Raw genomic sequence first — 20,845 nt, forward strand, 5'->3', positions numbered from 1 at the left:
TATCAAAATATTTTGATTTGTTTAAGACATACGTGTTATTTCATACTCGATGTCATCACTATTATACACTGCAGAAAATATTTTTACTGACACCCTGGAATGAGTCGGTGTGTTCAAACTTTGCCTGGTACTGTAAATATAGTAGATCTAGCCTGTAGAAGCTGATGGGATCCTCTTTTAAAGTCAAGCCATCAGGCTGTTCTCCCGCAATTGCATAGGTTATAGAGCTCATTAAGCGATTTTGATTTTCAAATTACATTTGCATTGATGACAGAGTGATTAGAGGGACAATAGAGTGCTGAGTACCAGGCAGTTAGCAAGTGCGGTAGACTACTAATGACCATCACCAGCATCAGAGCTTGGAGAAGCCTAATTACTAAATGGTCACGTGGAATTTGACTACCTTCAATTCTTGTAACTGCCGGTAATAGTGTCCTACTCCTTCCTCCATTTCCCAGAAATGGACTGGTTCAGATATATTGTTCAGCATATCACACCAACAATAAAGTAAGTAAATCAACAGTTTAATCTCTGGATTTCTTCATGTATTTAAATGGGATGTGAATCAGTTCCTGTAGTACAGTAAAGACAAATGTCCATCTTTTCAACGACTCCATTCCAATGCCCTTCATCTAAAATTAGACAAAAAACATTAACATCCAGAATCAGCTGCAAAGAATGAACATTTAGTGAATGAGTATGTACAAACACACACCTTGGAACAGTTGCTAGCAGTTGATAGCAGTGCCTGGTGGAGTGTCCGTACCCTGGATCTTCTGTCCAGTAGTGGTCACACACCAACAGTAACCTACCAGAAATAGACATGTTACAGTAAAATGGGTAAATATTGTATGTGTAACATTCAACTGAATTAAATGTGTATGTGCGTCCGTGTTAACCTGTAGAGCCCGAACATTGCTTAGGGGTGTATCGTCCAGCGGCGTCGCACATGGGGATGTAGGCTCCAATTGGGCCATGTGTGGCAGCATATCTAGCACGCTCACAGGGGGTCATGGGTCGTATCGTAGCATCTGGACACAAGTAACATGCATTGTAATGTGGATATAACATTGCAGCACATGCATGCCGTAATCTTCTGTTGCGTCCCATATGTGCCCTGGTCAGAAGTAGTTTATATACGGAATAGGGTTCCATTTCAGATGTAACCTAGGTACTTCCTGGCTAAATATTGAAATTCTGCTCCTTGTTTAAAAGTCCTGTGCAGCCAAAATTCAGTTTCTGTCATTTGAAAACAGCTGATGAAACCAAGACTGAAAGTGGGGGTAAATTGTAGCAGTGTTATTTTCTGATAGTTGGTAGACAATCCAATCATACAGCCAGTTGAATTATCAAACCATTCATATCAGAATACCGCAGTCCAGCATCTAGACACCAATATACATTTCTGGAACTAGATTATTAGAGAATTTGGCCAGTAACACAAAAGGTTCCTAGTTTTAATCCCTGAGATGACAAGTTAAAATATCTGTCCATGTGCCCTTGAGCAAGACAAACCTCTCTCCAGTGTCAGTTGATAATGGCTGGCCAAGGGACAACTCGTTTTGAAACGAAACATTAATACATACGTGTGTGTAGAGGACAGATCAACACCCACTAATGTTTTTATTAACATTTTGGGAGTAAGTGTGAGGTACATCACTCTTACCTCCCAGAGCAAAAGCTGTGCTGACAAGCAGAATGATGGTTAATGTCACCATGGTGAGAGAGATTAGTTGAGCATTTTAAAACATTTGGAATGGCTGTGGGTACTAGAGGAGAGGTTAAGGAAACCCTGTGTTAAGTACAAAACTTATGCAACAATTGCTAAACCCAGTCCTGAGGACCTCAAGAACCGAGTATTGGCAACACGGCGCTACAATTCTTCCGCCAAAATTCAGGTATCTAATCTATTGTATGTGGTTGAAGAGCCTGGCACACAGGAAAATCTATCCTTCCCAAATGGCTCCTCATTCCTGTTGTAGTGAACCAGCTTTGACAAAGGCCCACAGTGCACTAGATAGGGAAGGGGGAGCATCCTAGAGCGAGTCATAGACTACCTCTTTACTGCAAAGGTAACTATTAGTCTATGCTCTTAAATTCAGGGGGTCACTCCACAAAATGGCACCCTATAATAGTGCACTACATTTGACCAGGGTCACATAAAATTAAGTTGCCATTTGAGATGCAGATAGTCTATTAAATAATGACACAATCTCACCTTCTGCACTCTTCCAAGGGATTGACTGGGTGTCTCTGTTGTCTGTGAGTTATGGTCTACTTTTTCCACCTCTCCTTTTAAAGGACCTGTCACAGGTGTGACTAGTTGCCTCATTAACCCAACGAGAGTTGCCGATGTCGGCCATTAGCCAGTGGTGTAAAGTACTAAAGTAAAAATATTTGAAAGTACTAATAAAGTAGTTTTATTGGGGGTGTCCTTACTATTTATATGTTTGACAACTTTCACTTAACTACATTCCCAAAGATTATATTTAATTTGAAATATAATTTAATTTTGATACTTCAAGATATTTGTTGAAACTTTCAGACCTTTTCTCAATAAATATTTTACTGGGTGACTTTCACTTTTACTTGAGTCATTTTCTCTGAAGAAATCTTCACAGGCAGGGAAGAGAGTAGTAGAGGAAGATGGGTCCAGTTTCGAGGGATCCTGATAGGCTCCCGTGAGTATGACGAGGCCAATAGAGAGTGACAGGAATACGATGTGTTTCAGCAAGGTTGGTTTCTTAGCATTCATAGCCATGTTTATCAACTGTACTGCAGAAATAGAACATAAATCACAGAAAATAGATGTTGTTGTTGTAGCTGCAGAGAACTCCTTGGGTTATGAGATTTTACTGCAAAAGAGTTACAAGGTGTGATGAACGATAGTGTCTCGTTCTCCCAGGCTGCCGGCCTGCTGCAGGACAAAGCCCACGCAGTAGGACTCAGCCAACCTCATAGTATGATTATTCATGTAATGCTTTTGTTATGAAATGATATTTTTATTTTGAAAATGATCTTCCCCAAACTTGAAACTCATGCGCTGCATGTTCATGCCAGTTAGGCTCTACACCCATTGTAAAAAGGTTATTTGGTCACTTCAGTTGTAATTCAAATGCAGCCAGGTGGTTAAACGGCATAGTTTTATTCATTTATATCCACTAGATGGCACTGTCCCTTTAAGAGATTCATGAATAAGGTGTGCAAGCAGTTATGGGATTGTGTGGAAGAGTAAGCAATTACACTGGAGAGCTACTGAAATACATCGTGGGTCCAACGTTCCTTTGGATTGACATGGGGATGTTAGCTTCTTGCTAGCTGAATACCAGTGCTCTCAGAGACATGTTGTGGAGTTAATCATTACATTATTTAAAGCTGCTGTGTGGGTGACGATCTACTGTTCCATGTGGGGTTAGGGTGTCACGTGGGCAGTGTGTTTAAAGCAGAGACACTACTCAGATTGATTTTATGCACTTTAATACAGATTCATTTAACTTGATTGTGATTTGGACTGAATTTAACTTCATGGTGACTTCCTCTTGTGGTGATTTCCCTCCGACATTATTCAATTTTAACTGTAAGCTTCGACAGTATGAACAACCCCAAATCATTTTTGGGTCCTGTGCTGGGTTGACTTTCGCCAGTCTACACAAACCTTATCAAAACATATAGGCCTATGGGCTAGGCTACATGAGGTGTCGCACTATAATTTGAAAAAGTTGCCAAAAAAAAGGTCTGCATTGTTTCTTGCCTTCGACTGGGCATCATTCACAAGTGATGGGCTAATATTGTCACCCATCAGACTATTCTTGATTTAATCTTGTCTTTACATGTACTAAATAATATGTGAAATTTGTTTTGATTTAGAATGGACAATTATCATGCACCTGACTTGAAACAGGCAGGGGTAAAAAAAGAATTTAATCTATGCACTTAAATAGCGAATGGAGGACGCTAATAATCGTGAATCACACTTACTCGTTAATTTTCATGACAGCCAGGCAGGCTGTACACCTTTTGTAAATATAAGCAATGTGCTTAATATTAGGAAAGTTGAGAAATACAGTACCAGTCAAAAGTTGACACATCTACTCATTCAAGAGTTTTTCTGCATTTTTACTATTTCCTACATTGTAGAATAAAACAACAAATCAAAACTATGAAATAGCTCCTATAAAATAGGAGAGAGACTCTTCAGAATCACACTCTCCAACAGAAGATGATAACTTCTCCATCACCTCAGTCTTATACAAGACAAGAACCTGGCTGGCAATCGCTTTTGTGGTGTCAAGGAGGACTTGGTCTTGCAAATACTTTTTGAGAGCCAAGAGAGGTTTTGGGGTCTCACTTTGTCCTTTGTGTTCATTCATAGATGAGGGGGTTATTAAAAGTGGTTTACAAGAAATGGAGTCCGATGTGTCAGCCTCACCATTACTGGAATGACCGACGTCCAGGCACAAAGTTGGAACCATTGTGAAAGAATCTTTTGTGCTCTCCACAAATGTACTTGTGAGATCCCCTTTTTCTGGACAGGTAAGAATCCTCTTCAGCGTATCGTAGTAAAAGCCAACAGTGTAAGACCAGATCTTACTCTGATGGTTTTCAAGAAGGATCTGCTCACCCTGTGCAGGAGAGCAGGATGCCCTGATAGACTGGGTAAGATTGTCCATGTCTGAAACAAAGGTACTTACCAACTCAGAGGCCTCAGGGTCAATCATAAGGTCTCTGATCTCACCTATCCTAGGAGTTGGACAAGATGATGTAGTGCCAGAACAACATGATGTACAACCCCTGAATCTTTTAACGATCTCCCGGATCGATTCAGTGGCCTTGGTCTGAAACTCCTCAGTGAGTAGTCTGTCCATACTTTGTGTTGACAGATGAAGACTAGATTTGGCACCTTTGATATTGAGGTTGCTCTCTCCTTGTTTTAGCATCTCCTCAGAACTTTTAGAAGATTCAAGCATCTTCATATGGTCAGCAACAACACAAAGCAGTTCCCTCTTGTCGGGGTCATTTTCCTCCTTATTGCTGAAGTTCAAAACAGTGCCACTGAGGGCTGTCATCACCTGTCCTGTTAAATGTGTCATATCCACCTCAACACCATCCTCTCTGAGAACAACATTCTGCTCAACACTCTTCCCGTTAATATACATCTGAAGTATGTTGGAAATGCCAGACACCATCTCCTTAACCACCTTGGTGCTGGAGACACCACCACTGGCAAAAATGACAGGGGACATTCTCCCAGAGATGGGAGTTCTGATGGCCACAGAGATTATGGAATTGACCTTCTTTAACACTTCTCCAACAATAACCCGGGATAGACTTTGAGTGTCTACCTGGCCCTCTCTTTGTATACAGAGGACATTGTTCAGCGACTCTTTGAAGGAATCCTGGACACCAGTGAGGAGACTGTCCTCAGTGATCCCAAAAAAGTCCCAGAGTGGCTCAGATGATTTAGACTCACCATCTCCCTGAGTATTTGGCAACACTGTCTGAGACCTTTGAGAATACAAAGCAAACAATACAGCATTCCATATTCGAAAGTCGATACTGTAGTCACATTAATACATAATTCAGTAATCAATTAAATTGGTCATTAAGGGTAAACTCTTACACAGATAACAAAACATATTTTCACAAAATGGGTTATGAATAGTTAGGTGAAACCAGTTTCTTTAGGAATGACTGAAGATACCCATTACGAGAGGAGCTTGATTTTGCCGTGCAAGACCTTGAGGATTTGCTGCTGCCTCTCTTGCGAACCTTCAGGTTTGTGCTAGAGGATCTCTCTGATTCTGTCAGAGACTTGCCGGATACTGGAGACACATGGCTGTATGTCCGTACAAAACGGAAAATTGCAGGGATGATGACCTTCAGGATGGCCTCAGATACAAACCGCACAATCTCCAGGCACATCTCTGCAAGCAGTGCCCTCATCACATGTAGGACCGAAACAGTGTAGGTAGATTACTCATAGCCGGGCTCTGAAACCAAGCTCCTCGAAGAGATACCAACCATCTTACATATGTTCATGAGAATCATGAAAGTGGCATACATTGGAAATCATGAAAAGCAGTAGGCTACTAAAAAGCTCTTTGAATGTAACTGTTTGTGATAGTGTGGATGATACTGTAGATAGATAAAAGGCTTGTATCTAATATACTTGAAACATCTATTCATATATTTATGAATCATTTTCAAGGTTAAGGGACTTACAGGGTAGTGGGATCGATGCCCGCATTCCCCAAAAACAACTTTTTCTGTGGATCCAAGAAAGCTCCAGTTCACACTTCATGCACCCTTGTCGTACGACAACCTACTGTCATGTAACAATGACAAGCAACTTTCCTGTAACACTGATGTCAAAATGTCAGATGAAAAAGCAAGACATTACTTACTTTCAGAGGAGCAGCGTAGCACACACCATTGAGGCCCACAAACAAAGCTGTGTATAGTTTCCTTGAAGCCAGAGCATAAAGAAAGAACAACCTTTAGATCTTCAGTCTAACGCAGTCCCAACTGAGCTATTTCGGCAATTCACTAAACTTAATTCTGTGGCACCCTTTACAATTCACAAGCATGTGACTCACAATTTTGACACTCAAAATGGACATCATAGCAATTACAGGGATTGAACCCATTACCTTGGAGTTATTAGCACCACACTCTAACCAACTAAGCATGCTATAGGTAGTGGGATCGATGCCCACATTCCCCAAAAATACATTTTTTTGTGGATACAAGAAAGCTCCAGTTCAAACTTCATGCACCCTTTTTGTACGACAACCTACTGTCATGTAACAATGACAAGCAACTTTCCTGTAACACTGATGTCAAAATGTCAAATGAAAGATTAAGACATTACTTACTTTCAGAGGAGCAGCGTAGCACAAACCATTGAGGCCCACAAACAAAGCTGTGTATAGTTTCCTTGAAGCCAGAGCATAAAGAAAGAACAACCTTTAGATCTTCAGTCTAACGCAGTCCCAACTGAGCTATTTCGGCAATTCACTAAACTTAATTCTGTGGCACCCTTTACAATTCACAAGCATGTGACTCACAATTTTGACACTCAAAATGGACATCATAGCCAGTACAGGGATCGAACCCATGACCTTGGCGTTATTAGCATCACACTCTAACAAACTGAGCTAACCGGCCGCTGGCTACAGAGCACAATTGTTGAGATACACCGAGCCTCTGCAAGTGCTGGAGCGCAAACTAACAAGTCCACCAACAGCATAGTCTGACAAGACTGGACACTCTTGATTGCTCCTTGTGGCAATTCCAAACAGCTGGGGAATTTGATCAATTGGTATTGTGTTTGCTTAGCATGCTATAGGTAGTGGGATCGATGCCCGCATTCCCCAAAAATACATTTTTTGTGGATACAAGAAAGCTCCAGTTCACACTTCATGCAGCCTTCTCGTACGACAACCTACTGTCATGTAACAATGAAAAGCAACTTTCCTGTAACACTGATGTCAAAATGTCAGATGAAAAAGCAAGACATTACTTACTTTCAGAGGAGCAGCGTAGCACACACCATTGAGGCCCACAAACAAAGCTGTGTATAGTTTCCTTGAAGCCAGAGCATAAAGAAAGAACAACCTTTAGATCTTCAGTCTAACGCAGTCCCAACTGAGCTATTTCGGCAATTCACTAAACTTAATTCTGTGGCACCCTTTACAATTCACAAGCATGTGACTCACAATTGACACTCAAAATGGACATCATAGCCAGTACGGGTTCGAACCCATGACCTTGGCGTTATTAGCACCACACTCTAACAAACTGAGCTAACCGGCCGCTGGCTACAGAGCACAATTGTTGAGATGCACCGAGCCTCTGCAAGTGCTGGAGCATAAACTAACAAGTCCACCAACAGCATAGCCTGACAAGACTGGACACTCTTGGTTGCTCCTTGTGGCAATTCCAAACAGCTGGGGCATTTGATCAATTGGTATTATGTTTGCTTAGCATGCTGTCAGTAGTGGGATCGATGCCCGCATTCCCCAAAAACAACTTTTTTTGTGGATCCAAGAAAGCTCCAGTTCACACTTCCAGTTCCTTGAAGACAGAGCATAAAGAAAGAACAACCTTTAGATCTTCAGTCTAACGCAGTCCCAACTGAGCTATTTCGGCAATTCACTAAACTTAATTCTGTGGCACCCTTTACAATTCACAAGCATGTGACTCACAATTTTGACACTCAAAATGGACATCATAGCCAGTACGGGGGTCGAACCCATGACCTTGGAGTTACTAGCACCACACTCTAACCAACTTAGCATGCTATAGGTAGTGGGGTCGATGCCCACATTCCCCAAAAATACATTTCTTTGTGGATCCAAGAAAGCTCCAGTTCACACTTCATGCAGCCTTGTCGTACGACAACCTACTGTCATGTAACAATGACAAGCAACTTTCCTGAAACACTGATGTCAAAATGTCAGATGAAAAAGCAAGACATTACTTACTTTCAGAGGAGCAACGAAGCGCACACGATTGAGGACCACAAACAAAGCTGTGGGCAGTTTCCTGGAAGCCAAAGCAAAGCATGAAGAAAGAACAACCAATGCCGAAACCTAGGATCGGAACACGGACCTTTAGATCTTCAGTCTAACGTTCTCCCAACTTAATCATTTCGGGAAGCCACTGAAATAAACTTAGTGGCACCCTTGACGATGCACACGCATGTGATTTTCAATATTGATACTCAAAATGTACCTCATGGCCAGTACGGGGATCGAAACTCACACCATTGGCGTAATTAGCACAACGCTCTAACCAACTGAGCTAACCATCCGCTGGCTGTGGAGTACAATTGTTGAGATGCACCGAGCCTCTGCAAGTGCTGGCGCGGAAACTAACAAGTCCACCAACAGCATAGCCTGACAAGAATGAACACTCTTGGTTGCTCCTTGTGGCTAATTCTATCGGCTGAGGAATTAGCTAAAATGGTAGAGTGCTTGCTTAGCATGCAAGAGGAAGTGGGATCGATCCCTGCATTCGCCATAAAAACACTTTGATTTTGTGGATCCAAGAAAGCTCCAGTTCACACTTCATGCAGCCGTGTCTTACGACAACCTACTGTCATGTAACAATGACAAGCAACTTTCATGTAACACTAATGTCACAATGTCAGATGAAAAAGGGAGACATTACTTAATTTCAGAGGAGCAGCGTAGCACACGTCATTGAGGCCCACAAACAAAGCTGTGGCAGTTTCTTTGAAGCCGAAGCAGTGCAAAAAGAAAGAACAACAACTAATGCCGACACCCGGGATCAAACCAGGGACATTAAGTCATTCCGTCTTACTCTGTCCCAACTGAGATATTTCTGCAAGAAGCTGAACTTATTTCTGTGGCACTCTTGACGAAACACATGCATGTGAGTCACAATTTGACACTTAAAATGTACCTCATAGCCAGTACAGGGATCAAACACATCACCTTGGAGTTATTAGCACCACTCTCTAACCAACTGAGCTAACCAGCCACTGGCTATGAAGCACAATTGTTGAGATGCACCGAGCCTCTGCAAGTGCTGGCGCGGAAACTAACAAGTCCACCAACAGCATAGCCTGACAAGACTGGACACTCTTGGATGCTCCTTGTAGCCATTCATACCGGCTGGGGAATTAGCTCAAGTGGTAGAGTGCTTGCTTAGCATGCGAGAGGTAGTGGGATCGATGCACGCGTTCTCCAAAAACACTTTGTTTTTGTGGATCCAAAAAAGCTCCAGTTCACTCTTCATGCAGCCTTGTCGTACGACAACCTACTGTCATGTAACAATGACAAGCAACTTTCATGTAACACTGATGTCACAATGTCAGATGAAAAAGAAAGACATTACTTACTTTCAGAGGAGCAGCGTAGCACACATCATTGATGCCCACAAACAAAGCTGTGGCAGTTTCCTTGAACGCCCCGCTAGACCGTAGCTTGCTCGGTCTGAGCACAGCGTGACAAAAGTACGCCCATAATGAAGCCTGGCGCTAAATTGCAGGTGCTGTTGGGTGACAATGGGAGAACAGTTAGGGTTAGAAACACAATTCGACCCCAGGAACATTCCTGAGGTCCTCCCGATCTGTGCAAGCCTAACCGTGACAAATTGTCAGGAGTGGGTTTCAAACCATGCCTATAGGGGAGTCTGTGACCTGAATGACCTAATGGTTATTTTCAATGCAATCAAGTTTTCTTTTTCTTTTAGGGTTTGACAAGGTTTCTTACATATGACCTGTGGCTTGACTTTAGATGTGGCCAGTTCGATTACCCTGCAGACTATAAGAGTGTCTTCAGAATATGGCCATTTTGACATGAATTTAAAAATGCCTCAGATAGGACCAAAAAAGTGTCTGGAGCTATCCGTCAGGGTAAGAGTGACAACAGGTTTCCACATGTCAAAATGGGGGAAATCTTAGCAAATGGCTTAATGGTTATTCATGAGAATCATGTTGTTGTATTGTTGAGTGTATCATGGGATCTCACCTGAAATCTGTGGCTTGACTACAAACCTGTAACCTATGCTACTGTGGCCTATAGAGCTAGAAGGCTGGATAACCAGGTGTGTAAAGGTGTGAAGTGGGATAGATGGCCTGCAGTCCTATCCCAAATGGACAACTAATCCCTATGTACTTGTGGAGATCTGAGAGGATGCGATTGGTATAAGAAACACGACTAAACTTCCACCTCCAGAGGGGTCAAAAAAATTAATTCCCGTTGTCGGCAGGATTCAAACCTGCACTGGAAGATCCTAATGGATTTCCAGTCCATCGCCTTAATCACTCAGCCACGACAACGTTGGCAGAAGAAAACATGCTTGTTAGGAGTGAATGGGCCACCAGGCAAAGCCTACAACTGAAATATAATGCAGTAACTGATTATAATGCAGTACCTCATTATAATGCAATAACATGAAATGTTCCCCTCATTCATTTGTTATTAACTAGAGCTTTTTTCTTATTTTCCTTGATCTTTGCTCAGCTCCAGAAGGTTTGCATTTGAGAGTGTTTATTATACATTTTATTTCACTGTGTGAAGTTGTTATTTCATCATCTTATTACTGCTAAGCAGCATGCGTCCTGAGACTGTCAGAAGTGGGATTTGAACACAAGCCTCCATGGGAGACTGCAACCTGAACGCAGCGCCTAATACCGCTCGGCCATCCTGACTAGGTATCAGGTTAAAGAGTATGGGGTAAAAGTAGAAATAGGCAATGCCTACTAAAATCACCACAGAGACCAGTAAATTTATGCACGATACTGACTTGCACTTTCAATAGTAATTTGTTTTTATCAATTAAAAACTCCAGTCATTGATTTAACCTCAATATGGCCTTCAATGGGAAAAGAGTAGAAAATCGTAATTGAATGAACGCTAAACTGGCCTCAGAATATGGCCGTTCTGATATAAATGATACAATTCCTCAGATAAGACCGAAAAAGTGTCTGTAAATATCAGCAACCATCAGGGTAAGAGTGACAACAGGTCCACATGGGGCAAATACTAACAAATGGCTTAATGGGTATTTTCAACGCAATCGTGTTATTATTTATTTTTAGGGATTAACAAGGCAGCTCACCTGTGGCTTGACATTAGATGCGGCGACTTCGATTACCCTATAGACGATATTTTTGTTCTTCCCGCCAATACAATCCACTGACAACGACCGACGAGTTGTGCGTTCCGAGATGCTTTTTGTTATTTGCCTGTTTGTGGCCCGCATGTGAAATTACGCGATTCTTGCAATTCTCTTTAAGCCTCTCATCAACTAGCTGTTTTCGCAGAATATTAAAAATACGATAGTTATTCTCTACTCATATTATCTAGGTGTCATTTACATACCTTAAGGGAACATTTTGACATTTCGTGTATGGTTAGTGAGAAAGTCCATATTGCAAATGTACTGTCCCTTACTAGACGTCCGAAAACGTTTGTAAAATTCGCGGTCGGAGTCGGGCCGTGCGGTAGGGCCGGACCTACCGGGAAGTCATCGAATGAACTTTGTCGGACATTCGGTTTCCGTTTTATAAAATAAACAAGTTTTGGACCATTTTTCCGCTATCCCGGAAATTCCCACAAGAGGGCATAAGGAATCATATGGCAATTTGGCAAAACATCACGAATCACGACGGGGCAACTTGGTGAGCGTAGGTTTGGCATAATGGGCAGTTGGCCCCGAACAAGATGGCGTCTAGGCCTCAACGGTTTTTGAGTTATGGCCATTTTTCTGGGATTAAAGGTCCAAAATGGAAATAGAGAAATTATTTTTCTACTTCAGGTCAAAGTCAAGGAGCCTCCGGTGTCAATAAAAAAAGAACCAGCCATTTATCTATCATCATTTAAGAGAAACGGAACAATGACAAATTGGTGATGTTCACAAATAGGCGTTTTTTTCCCCAACGGTTACAGATCCAGTTGCAGGGTGTTCATACAAATCTTTTTAAAGTGTGCTGCGGAGCTCTGCGAGATTTCTGTGATTTTCTATGATTTTCTGAAATAACACACACATACTAAACCCTCCGTAAATAACTCCCCAATCAGGATATGAGTTTATTTATAGCTTCCTGTGCCAACCAGAAGTGCCTTAAATGGTGTCATAGTGGCTGTTTCCAAGGGTTAAAAAGGTCAGATCTTTTCAAAACTTCATATGTGTGATTAGGCAACCCCCATAAACTGTAAGTCAGTCATTTCTCCCAACAGATGTCAAAGAAAAGCTCTCACACACACACACACAGAAAGGATGGAGTGACAAAGTGCAGTGCTTAAAGACACAGAGAGCAGGCAATGGCATTACCATAATCCCTAGGCCGTGCCGAGTTCAACGAGATATCCCGCTTGACCGTAGCTCGCTCGGTCTAGGCGCAGCGACCATTAGAATAGTAGGCCCAAAATGAAGCCTGCCCCACAATGTCATTTGCTTTTGGGTGACAGTGGGAGAACCGTTAGGGTGAGAATAAAAATTCCACCACAGGAATGTTCCTAAGGTCCTCCCGATCTGTGCAAGCCTAACCTTGACCATGTGACATTAACCCTTAACAGTAAAACAGGGTTTTTTGATCTCACAGATTACAGTGACATCTCTCCCCATAGGAATACATTGCCTGCACCCCTAAATTCAACCTGAGGCCTATGTGGGTTATGAATGCCGTATGAACCTGTCTTCGGTACCAGTCCATCAGGCCACTATGAGGTCTACCTGTGTTGATTCTAAGCTTCCTGGACCAACCGGAAGTGGTTCAAATCACCCTAAAAGTGTATATCCATACCCTGCCTGCAGTTTGATAGACATAGTGCATTCAACCCTGTGTAAATCAGTCAATTCTTAACGTAAAGACTTAAAACTCAGGATTCTGTAAAAGCATACCCCAATGAGGATATGTGTTGACTTATAGCTTCCTGTGCCAACCGGAAGTGCCATAATTGGTGTCTCAGGGGCTGTTTCGAAGGGTTAAAAAAGTCAGATCTGTCCAAAACTTCATATATGTGATTAGGCAACCCCTATGAACTGTAAATCAGTCATTTTTCCCCAAAAAATTCAAAGGAAAAATTAATCACACTAAAACACAACTTGGAAGGAGGGACGTATTGGGGTGCGTAGAGACAGACAGTGGCTACAATAGTTATTTTTGTTCGAGCTAAAAAAGAACCGTCAGACCTAGAGTTCCGAAACTTTAGAATCTTGTTCTAGACCTCATGTCGATGGTGCGTGGTGAGTTAGGTGGTTCTAGAAGGTTCTCGGACCGAGAAACAGCCTCGTACATTTGCAATACCTTCAATTCATTTTTGCATCACGAAAATGACGACATTTAGAAATGTCCCAGAGTCGCAAGACTAGGTGCATTGTGAACGTCTCGGCCCATATAGACAGACCCCAACGTTTCTGTCCGATAGCTCATTCAAGGACCCCATAGCAAGTCATGGAAAATAGTGGATTTTCATCTCCAATTAGGGTTTTTCTCGGACACCAAATGACCTATCGAGCCGAAACTTGGGATTCGGGGTCGCCTCAGCTAGGCCAACACATAACATAAGAAATGGACCCGCAGCTAGAACGTAACTACGTGTTTTATGTTTTTTTTATGGTTTGAACCGAAGGCGTTGTGAATTTTGGGCCAGCTCTGACGTATGTAATAGTTGGCTACTAAACGAGTTGGAAAAAGTGGGTTTGGTGTCAGTTTGTATCAGTTTGGTGTCATAATGATATCTAATTGACTGATGGACTCTTGTCCACTTGACTCTTGTCCATTTGCAATATGTTTAAACAGTGAGGTACCATCACCAAAAGCGACATTCTGAAATCTACCCTAACGAGCGATTGAGATGAACCAGAATAACTGCAAAGCCATCCCGAGTTCATCGGGCCAGTCAATTTCACATTCCTGCAGGATTTTTATAGCATGACAAATTCGTGATGGTACCTGCCCATTAAAACATATTGCAAATGCACAGTGACTTTGAAAAAGTAAGTAAACATAAACAAATGGACATAATGAAATCACCATTTTTTTATTTTTCGGTTACCAGTTGCACAACAATGCATGTGCATTTGCAATATGATTCTATAGTGAAAAACATCACCAAAGTGACATTCTGAAATCAACCCTAACGAACAATTTAGATGAACCAGAATCACTGCATTGCCATCCCGAGTTCATCGGGCCAGTCAATTTCACATTCCTGCAGGATTTTTATAGCATGACAAATTCGTGATGGTAAATGCCCATTGAAACATATTGCAAATGCACGTGCATTTGCAATATGATTCTATAGTGAAAAAACATCACCAAATGGACATGATGAAATCAACACAACGAGTGATGGAAATGAACAACTATCACTGCCCGGCCATCCCGAGTTCATCAGTTCAGTCAATTTTGGCCCCCCCAAAAATTGACTTTTGACTTTGACTTTTGACTTCCTATGAAATCATATTGCAAATGGACAAAACATATGCCTTATGCACAAGTAAAAAAAAAAATATGATAATACAAGTTGACAAAGGTATAGTTTGAGCAAAGTATAGTTTGAATTTTGAGCATGACAAATTCGTGATGGTACCTGCCCATTAAAACATATTGCAAATGCACAGTGACTTTGAAAAAGTAAGAAAACATAAACAAATGGACATGATGAAATCACAATTTTTTTATTTTTGGGTTACCAGTTGCACAACAATGCACGTGCATTTGCAATATGATTCTATAGTGAAAAAACATCACCAAATGGACATTCTGAAATCAACACTAACGAGCGATTGAGATGAACCAGAATCACTGCCCAGCCATCGCGAATTCATCTGGCCAGTCCATTTCACCTTCCTGCAGGATTTTTATAGCATGACAAATTCGTGATGGTAAATGCCCATTGAAACATATTGCAAATGCACGTGCATTTGCAATATGATTCTATAGTGAAAAAACATCACCAAATGGACATGATGAAATCAACACAACGAGTGATGGAAATGAACAACTATCACTGCCCGGCCATCCCGAGTTCATCAGTTCAGTCAATTTTGGCCCCCCAAAAAATTGACTTTTGACTTTGACTTTTGACTTCCTATGAAATCATTTTGCAAATGGACAAAACATGTGCCTTATGCACAAGTAAAAAAATAAAAATTATGATAATACAAGTTGACAAAAGTATAGTTTGAGCAAAGTATAGTTTGAATTTTGATCATGCCAAATTTGTGATGGTACATGCCCATTGAACCATATTGCAAATGCACAGTGACTTTGCAAAAGTAAGAAAACATAAACAAATCGACATAATGAAATCACCATATTTTTATTTTTGGGTTACCAGTTGCACAACAATGCACGCGCATTTGCAATATGATTCAATGGTGAAAAAAACATCACCAAATGGACATGATGAAATCAACACAACGAGTGATGGAAATGAACAACTATCACTGCCCGGCCATCCCGAGTTCATCAGTTCAGTCAATTTTGGCCCCCCAAAAAATTGACCTTTGACTTTGACTTTTGACTTCCTATGAAATCATATTGCAAATGGACAAATCATGTTCCTTATGTACAAGTAAAAAAATAAATTATGATAATAACATTTTACAAAAGTATATTCATACAGTTCTTACATTTGATTAATTGTCTTAAAATCGAAACAATTTCGGAAAACGGTCCAGAAAGCACTTTTTTTAGTTTTTAAAGTTTAAAAAAAAAAATCACATTTTCAAATGGACAAAACATATGCCTTATGCACAAGTAAAAAAAAATAAAAAAATAATGATAATAAAATACGAATAAAGTATGTTGATACAGTTCTTATACGTGTGTAATTGACACAAAATTCGAAAGAATTTTGAAAAACGGTCCAGAAAGCACTTTTTTAAGGGTGTGTGAAGTTTTTTATAAAATGTTGACATTTTTGACTTTTGACTTTTGACTTCCTATGAAATCATATTGCAAATGGACAAAACATATGCCTTATGTGCATGTAATTAAAAAAAAAATGTATGATAACAAAATTGGACAAAAGTATATTCATACAGTTCTTACACATGTGTCATTGACAAAAAAATCGAAAGAATTTCGAAAAACGGTCCAGAAAGCACTTTTTTAAGGGGTGATACGTTTTTGACAAAAAAATCATTTTTTCAAAATTTTGCTTTTGGATGTTGACTTGGGTTGCATTTCCAATATGAAAAACCCAGGTGGAGCGCACTCGCCCCCTGTTGGATTTTTGAAGTGTTACAACTGGCAATTGCCATATGGCATTTGCAATATACTTTGCATGAATCAACGCCACATCGGGTGGTATTGGACATCGTGTATATGGTTTGTCCAATGCCAATATGTTGCCATTCATTTTTGTCCATTTCAGGGGGGTATTCCCTGAAATCTGTGGCTTGACTACAAACCTATAACCTATGCTACTGTGGCCTATAGAGCTAGAAGGCTGGATAACCAGGTGTGTAAAGGTGTGAAGTGGGATAGATGGCCTGCAGTCCTATCCCAAATGGACAACTAATCCCTATGTACTTGTGGAGATCTGAGAGGATGCGATTGGTATAAGAAACACGACTAAACTTCCACCACCGGAGGGGTCAAAAAAATGCATTTTCGTTGTCGGCAGGATTCGAACCTGCGCAGGAAGATCCTAATTGATTTCTAGTCCATCGCCTTAACCACTCGGCCACGACAACGTTGACAGAAGAAAACAGGCTTGTTAGGAGTGAATGGGCCAAAAGGCATAGCCTACAGAAAGTGACAATTTAACAACTGAAAGATAATGCAGTAACTCATTATAATGCAATAACACAAAATGTTACCCTCATTCATTCGTTATTAAGTACAGCTGTTTTCTTATTTAACCTTGATCTTCGCTCACCTCCAGAAGGTCTGCATTTGAGAGTGTTTATTATGAATTGTTATTTCACTGTGTGAAGTTGTCATTTCATCATTCTTATTATTACTGCTAAGCAGCATGACTCCTGAGAGGCACTAAACAACTGTCAGAAGTGGGATTTGAACCCATGCCTCCATGGGAGACTGCGAACTGAACTTGCACTTTCAATAGTAATTTGTTTTTATCAATTAAAAAGTCCAGTCATTGATTCAACCTCAACATGGCCTTCAATGGGAAAGAGTAGTAAATCGTCATTGAATGAGCGCTAAACTGGCCTCAGAATATGGCCATTCTGATATAAATGATACAATTCCTCAGATAAGACCGAAAAAGTGTCTGGAAATATCAGCAACCATCAGGGTAAGAGTGACAACAGGTCCACATGGGGGAAATCTTAACAAATGGCTTAATGGGTCATTTCAATGCAATCGTGATATTATTTATTTTTAGGGTTTAACAAGGCAGCTCACCTGTGACTTGACATTAGATGCGGCGACTTCGATTACCCTATAGACAATATTTTTGTTCTTCCCGCCAATACAATCCACTGACAACGACCGACGAGTTGTGCGTTCCGAGATGCTTTTTGTTATTTGCCTGTTTGTGGCCCGCATGTGAAATTACGCGATTCTTGCAATTCTCTTTAAGCCTCTCATCAACTAGCTGTTTTCGCAGAATATAAAAAATACGATAGTTATTCTCTACTCATATTAACTAGGTGTCATTTACATTACCTTAAGTCATTTATTTTTCAACTGGATTTTACAAAGGTGCATGACATGCAGGCGCTAAAAAGTTGTCAGGAGTGGGTTTCAAACCATGCCTATAGGGGAGTCTGCGTTCTGAATGACTTAATGGTTATTTTCAATGCAATCATGTTTTTTATTTTTCTTTTAAAGTTTAACAAGGTTTCTCACCTGTTACCTGTGGCTTGACTTTAGATGTGGCCAGTTCGATTACCCTGCAGACTATAAGAGTGTCTTCAGAATATGGCCATTTTGACATGAATTTAAAAATGCCTCAGATAGGACCAAAAAAGTGTCTGGAGCTTCCCGTCAGGGTAAGAGTGACAACAGGTTTCCACATTTCAAAATGGGGGAAATCTTAGCAAATGGCTTAATGGTTATTCATGAGAATCATGTTGTTGTATTGTTGAGTGTATCATGGGATCTCACCTGAAATCTGTGGCTTGACTACAAACCTGTAACCTATGCTACTGTGGCCTATAGAGCTAGAAGGCTGGATAACCAGGTGTGTAAAGGTGTGAAGTGGGATAGATGGCCTGCACTCCTATCCCAAATGGACAACTAATCCCTATGTACTTGTGGAGATCTGAGAGGATGCGATTGGTATAAGAAACACGACTAAACTTCCACCTCCGGAGGGGTCAAGAAAATGGATTTTCGTTGTACGCAGGATTCGAACCAGCGCAGAAAGATCCTAATGGATTTCTAGTCCATCGCCTTAACCACTCGGCAACGACAACGTTGACAGAAGAAAACAGGCTTGTTAGGAGTGAATGGGCCAAAAGGCATAGCCTACAGAAAGTGATAATTTAACAACTGAAAGATAATGCAGTAACTCATTATAATACAATAACACAAAATGTTACCCTCATTCATTCGTTATTAAGTACAGCTGTTTTCTTATTTAACCTTGATCTTCGCTCACCTCCAGAAGGTCTGCATTTGAGAGTGTTCATTATGAATTGTTATTTCACTGTGTGAAGTTGTCATTTCATCATTCTTATTATTACTGCTAAGCAGCATGACTCCTGATAGGCACTAAACAACTGTCAGAAGTGGGATTTGAACCCACGCCTACATCGGCGACTGCGACCTGAACGCAGCGCCTTAGACCACTCGGCCATCCTGACTACAGCACAGCAACTGGGAATCGGGTTAAAGAGTATGCGGTAAAAGTAAAAATATGGACAACGCTCTAAAATCACCACAGAGACCAGTACAATTATGCACGATACTGACTTGCACTTTCAATAGTCATTTGTTTTTATCAATTAAAAAGTCCAGTCATTGATTTAACCTCAATATGGCCTTCAATGGGAAAGAGTAGTAAATCGTCATTGAATGAGCGCTAAACTGGCCTCAGAATATGGCCATTCTGATATAAATGATAAAATTCCTCAGATAAGACCGAAAAAGTGTCTGGAAATATCAGCAACAATCAGGGTAAGAGTGACAACATGTCCACATGGGGGAAATCTTAACAAATGGCTTAATGGGTCATTTCAACGCAATCGTGTTATTATTTATTTTTAGGGTTTAACAAGGCTGCTCACCTGTGACTTGACATTAGATGCGGCGACTTCGATTACCCTGCAGACGATATTTTTGTTCTTCCCGCCAATACAATCCACTGACAACGACCGACGAGTTGTGCGTTCCGAGATACTTTTTGTTATTTGCCTGTTTGTGGCCCGCATCTGATATTGCGCGATTCTTGCAATTCTCTTTAAGCCTCTCATCAACTAGCTGTTTTCGCAGAATATTAAAAATACGATAGTTATTCTCTACTCATATTAACTAGGTGTCATTTACAATCTAAATGGACCAAAAAGAGACAATAGAACAAACTTTCAATGGCAATGTGAGAAAATGATGGGAACTAGTCTGGCCCTAAATCAGATTAATTGTGTTTTTTTTAAGTAGGCCAGGGTGGGATCAGCCAGCGGCGGCTTCCCACATGCGGGATTGATTTGCAGTCTGGAAGCGGAGGGGTGAACATCTCCTGCTCTGACTGCAGCTGGAAGGGACTGCTGCGCGAGGACTAGGCCGCCTGTTAGTGCTTTGATAAGGCGGAGCTTTACCTAGCATAGACTTACAGATGACCTGGAGCCAGTGGTTCTGGCGACGAATATGTAGCGAGGGCCAGCCGACTAGAGCATACAGGTCGCAGTGGCCCTATCAAGACAATTTACCTTTTCTTTACACTGTTGTGATGAAAGTACATTTCCATAATATCAGCTATCTACCATAAACGTTGAACAGGGATTGAACCCATGTGCTCCAGTTAACAAAAACAGATGACTTTGCACATCTATTTCATTCTTAGAATGTCAACATTGTGGAAAGTGGGAGTTGTGCAAAAGCTAATTTAACAAGTGAATACTCCCCAAGTTGGGGAATACTGTAGGACAGCAAAAATGTGAAGTGGCTCTATCGAAGAGATACTTCCCCTTAATATAATAGTTGTGTTCAAATATTGATACAACATGACTTTTTTACAAAGTCCCCCAATGAATGAAAATTTCCAAGGAATGTGAAGTCTTTTCTATAGAGGCACGGATGGGATTTGAACCCATGATCTTCGGTTTACGAGACCGACGCCTTACCACTTGGCCACCATGCCACCCTATGCTATATATATACATCAACATTCTGGAAAGTAGTAGTTGTGCAAATGTGATTTTGACACACAAACTCAGTGGAGAAAGGACC

The 20,845-nt window shown here is 41.0% G+C and overlaps 1 protein-coding gene and 2 non-coding genes across 3 annotated transcripts; all 3 read right to left on the bottom strand.

The window, feature by feature from the left end:
• Positions 1–507: 507 nt before the first annotated feature.
• LOC118945330 (equistatin-like) lies at positions 508–1,720 on the bottom strand. Its single transcript, XM_036968112.1, has 4 exons — positions 1,667–1,720; positions 900–1,031; positions 716–808; positions 508–632 (listed from the first exon to the last, which is right to left on the bottom strand). Exons 1-3 carry the CDS (start codon positions 1,716–1,718, stop codon positions 729–731), a joined length of 264 nt encoding a protein of 87 aa, XP_036824007.1. The 5' UTR covers positions 1,719–1,720; the 3' UTR covers positions 508–632; positions 716–728.
• A 9,008-nt stretch (positions 1,721–10,728) lies between these two features.
• trnas-gga lies at positions 10,729–10,810 on the bottom strand. The gene has a single exon. It is a non-coding gene; the product is annotated as a tRNA-Ser (tRNA).
• Positions 10,811–20,684: 9,874 nt separating this feature from the next.
• On the bottom strand, positions 20,685–20,756 carry trnat-cgu. Its single transcript has one exon. It is a non-coding gene; the product is annotated as a tRNA-Thr (tRNA).
• Positions 20,757–20,845: the final 89 nt, after the last annotated feature.

Source organism: Oncorhynchus mykiss, chromosome Y (genome assembly GCF_013265735.2).
Source record: "Oncorhynchus mykiss isolate Arlee chromosome Y, USDA_OmykA_1.1, whole genome shotgun sequence".
Taxonomy (NCBI): Eukaryota; Metazoa; Chordata; class Actinopteri; order Salmoniformes; family Salmonidae; genus Oncorhynchus; species Oncorhynchus mykiss.

Bases quoted from the DNA above. Each gene is read 5' to 3' on its own strand.
- LOC118945330 (XM_036968112.1), bottom strand. From the start codon at position 1,718: ATGGTGACATTAACCATCATTCTGCTTGTCAGCACAGCTTTTGCTCTG. The intron at 1,032-1,666 runs GTAAGAGTGATG...ACTTGTGTCCAG, and splicing joins CACAGCTTTTGCTCTGGGAG to ATGCTACGATACGACCCATG. The intron at 809-899 runs GTTAACACGGAC...TATTTCTGGTAG, and splicing joins GCAATGTTCGGGCTCTACAG to GTTACTGTTGGTGTGTGACC.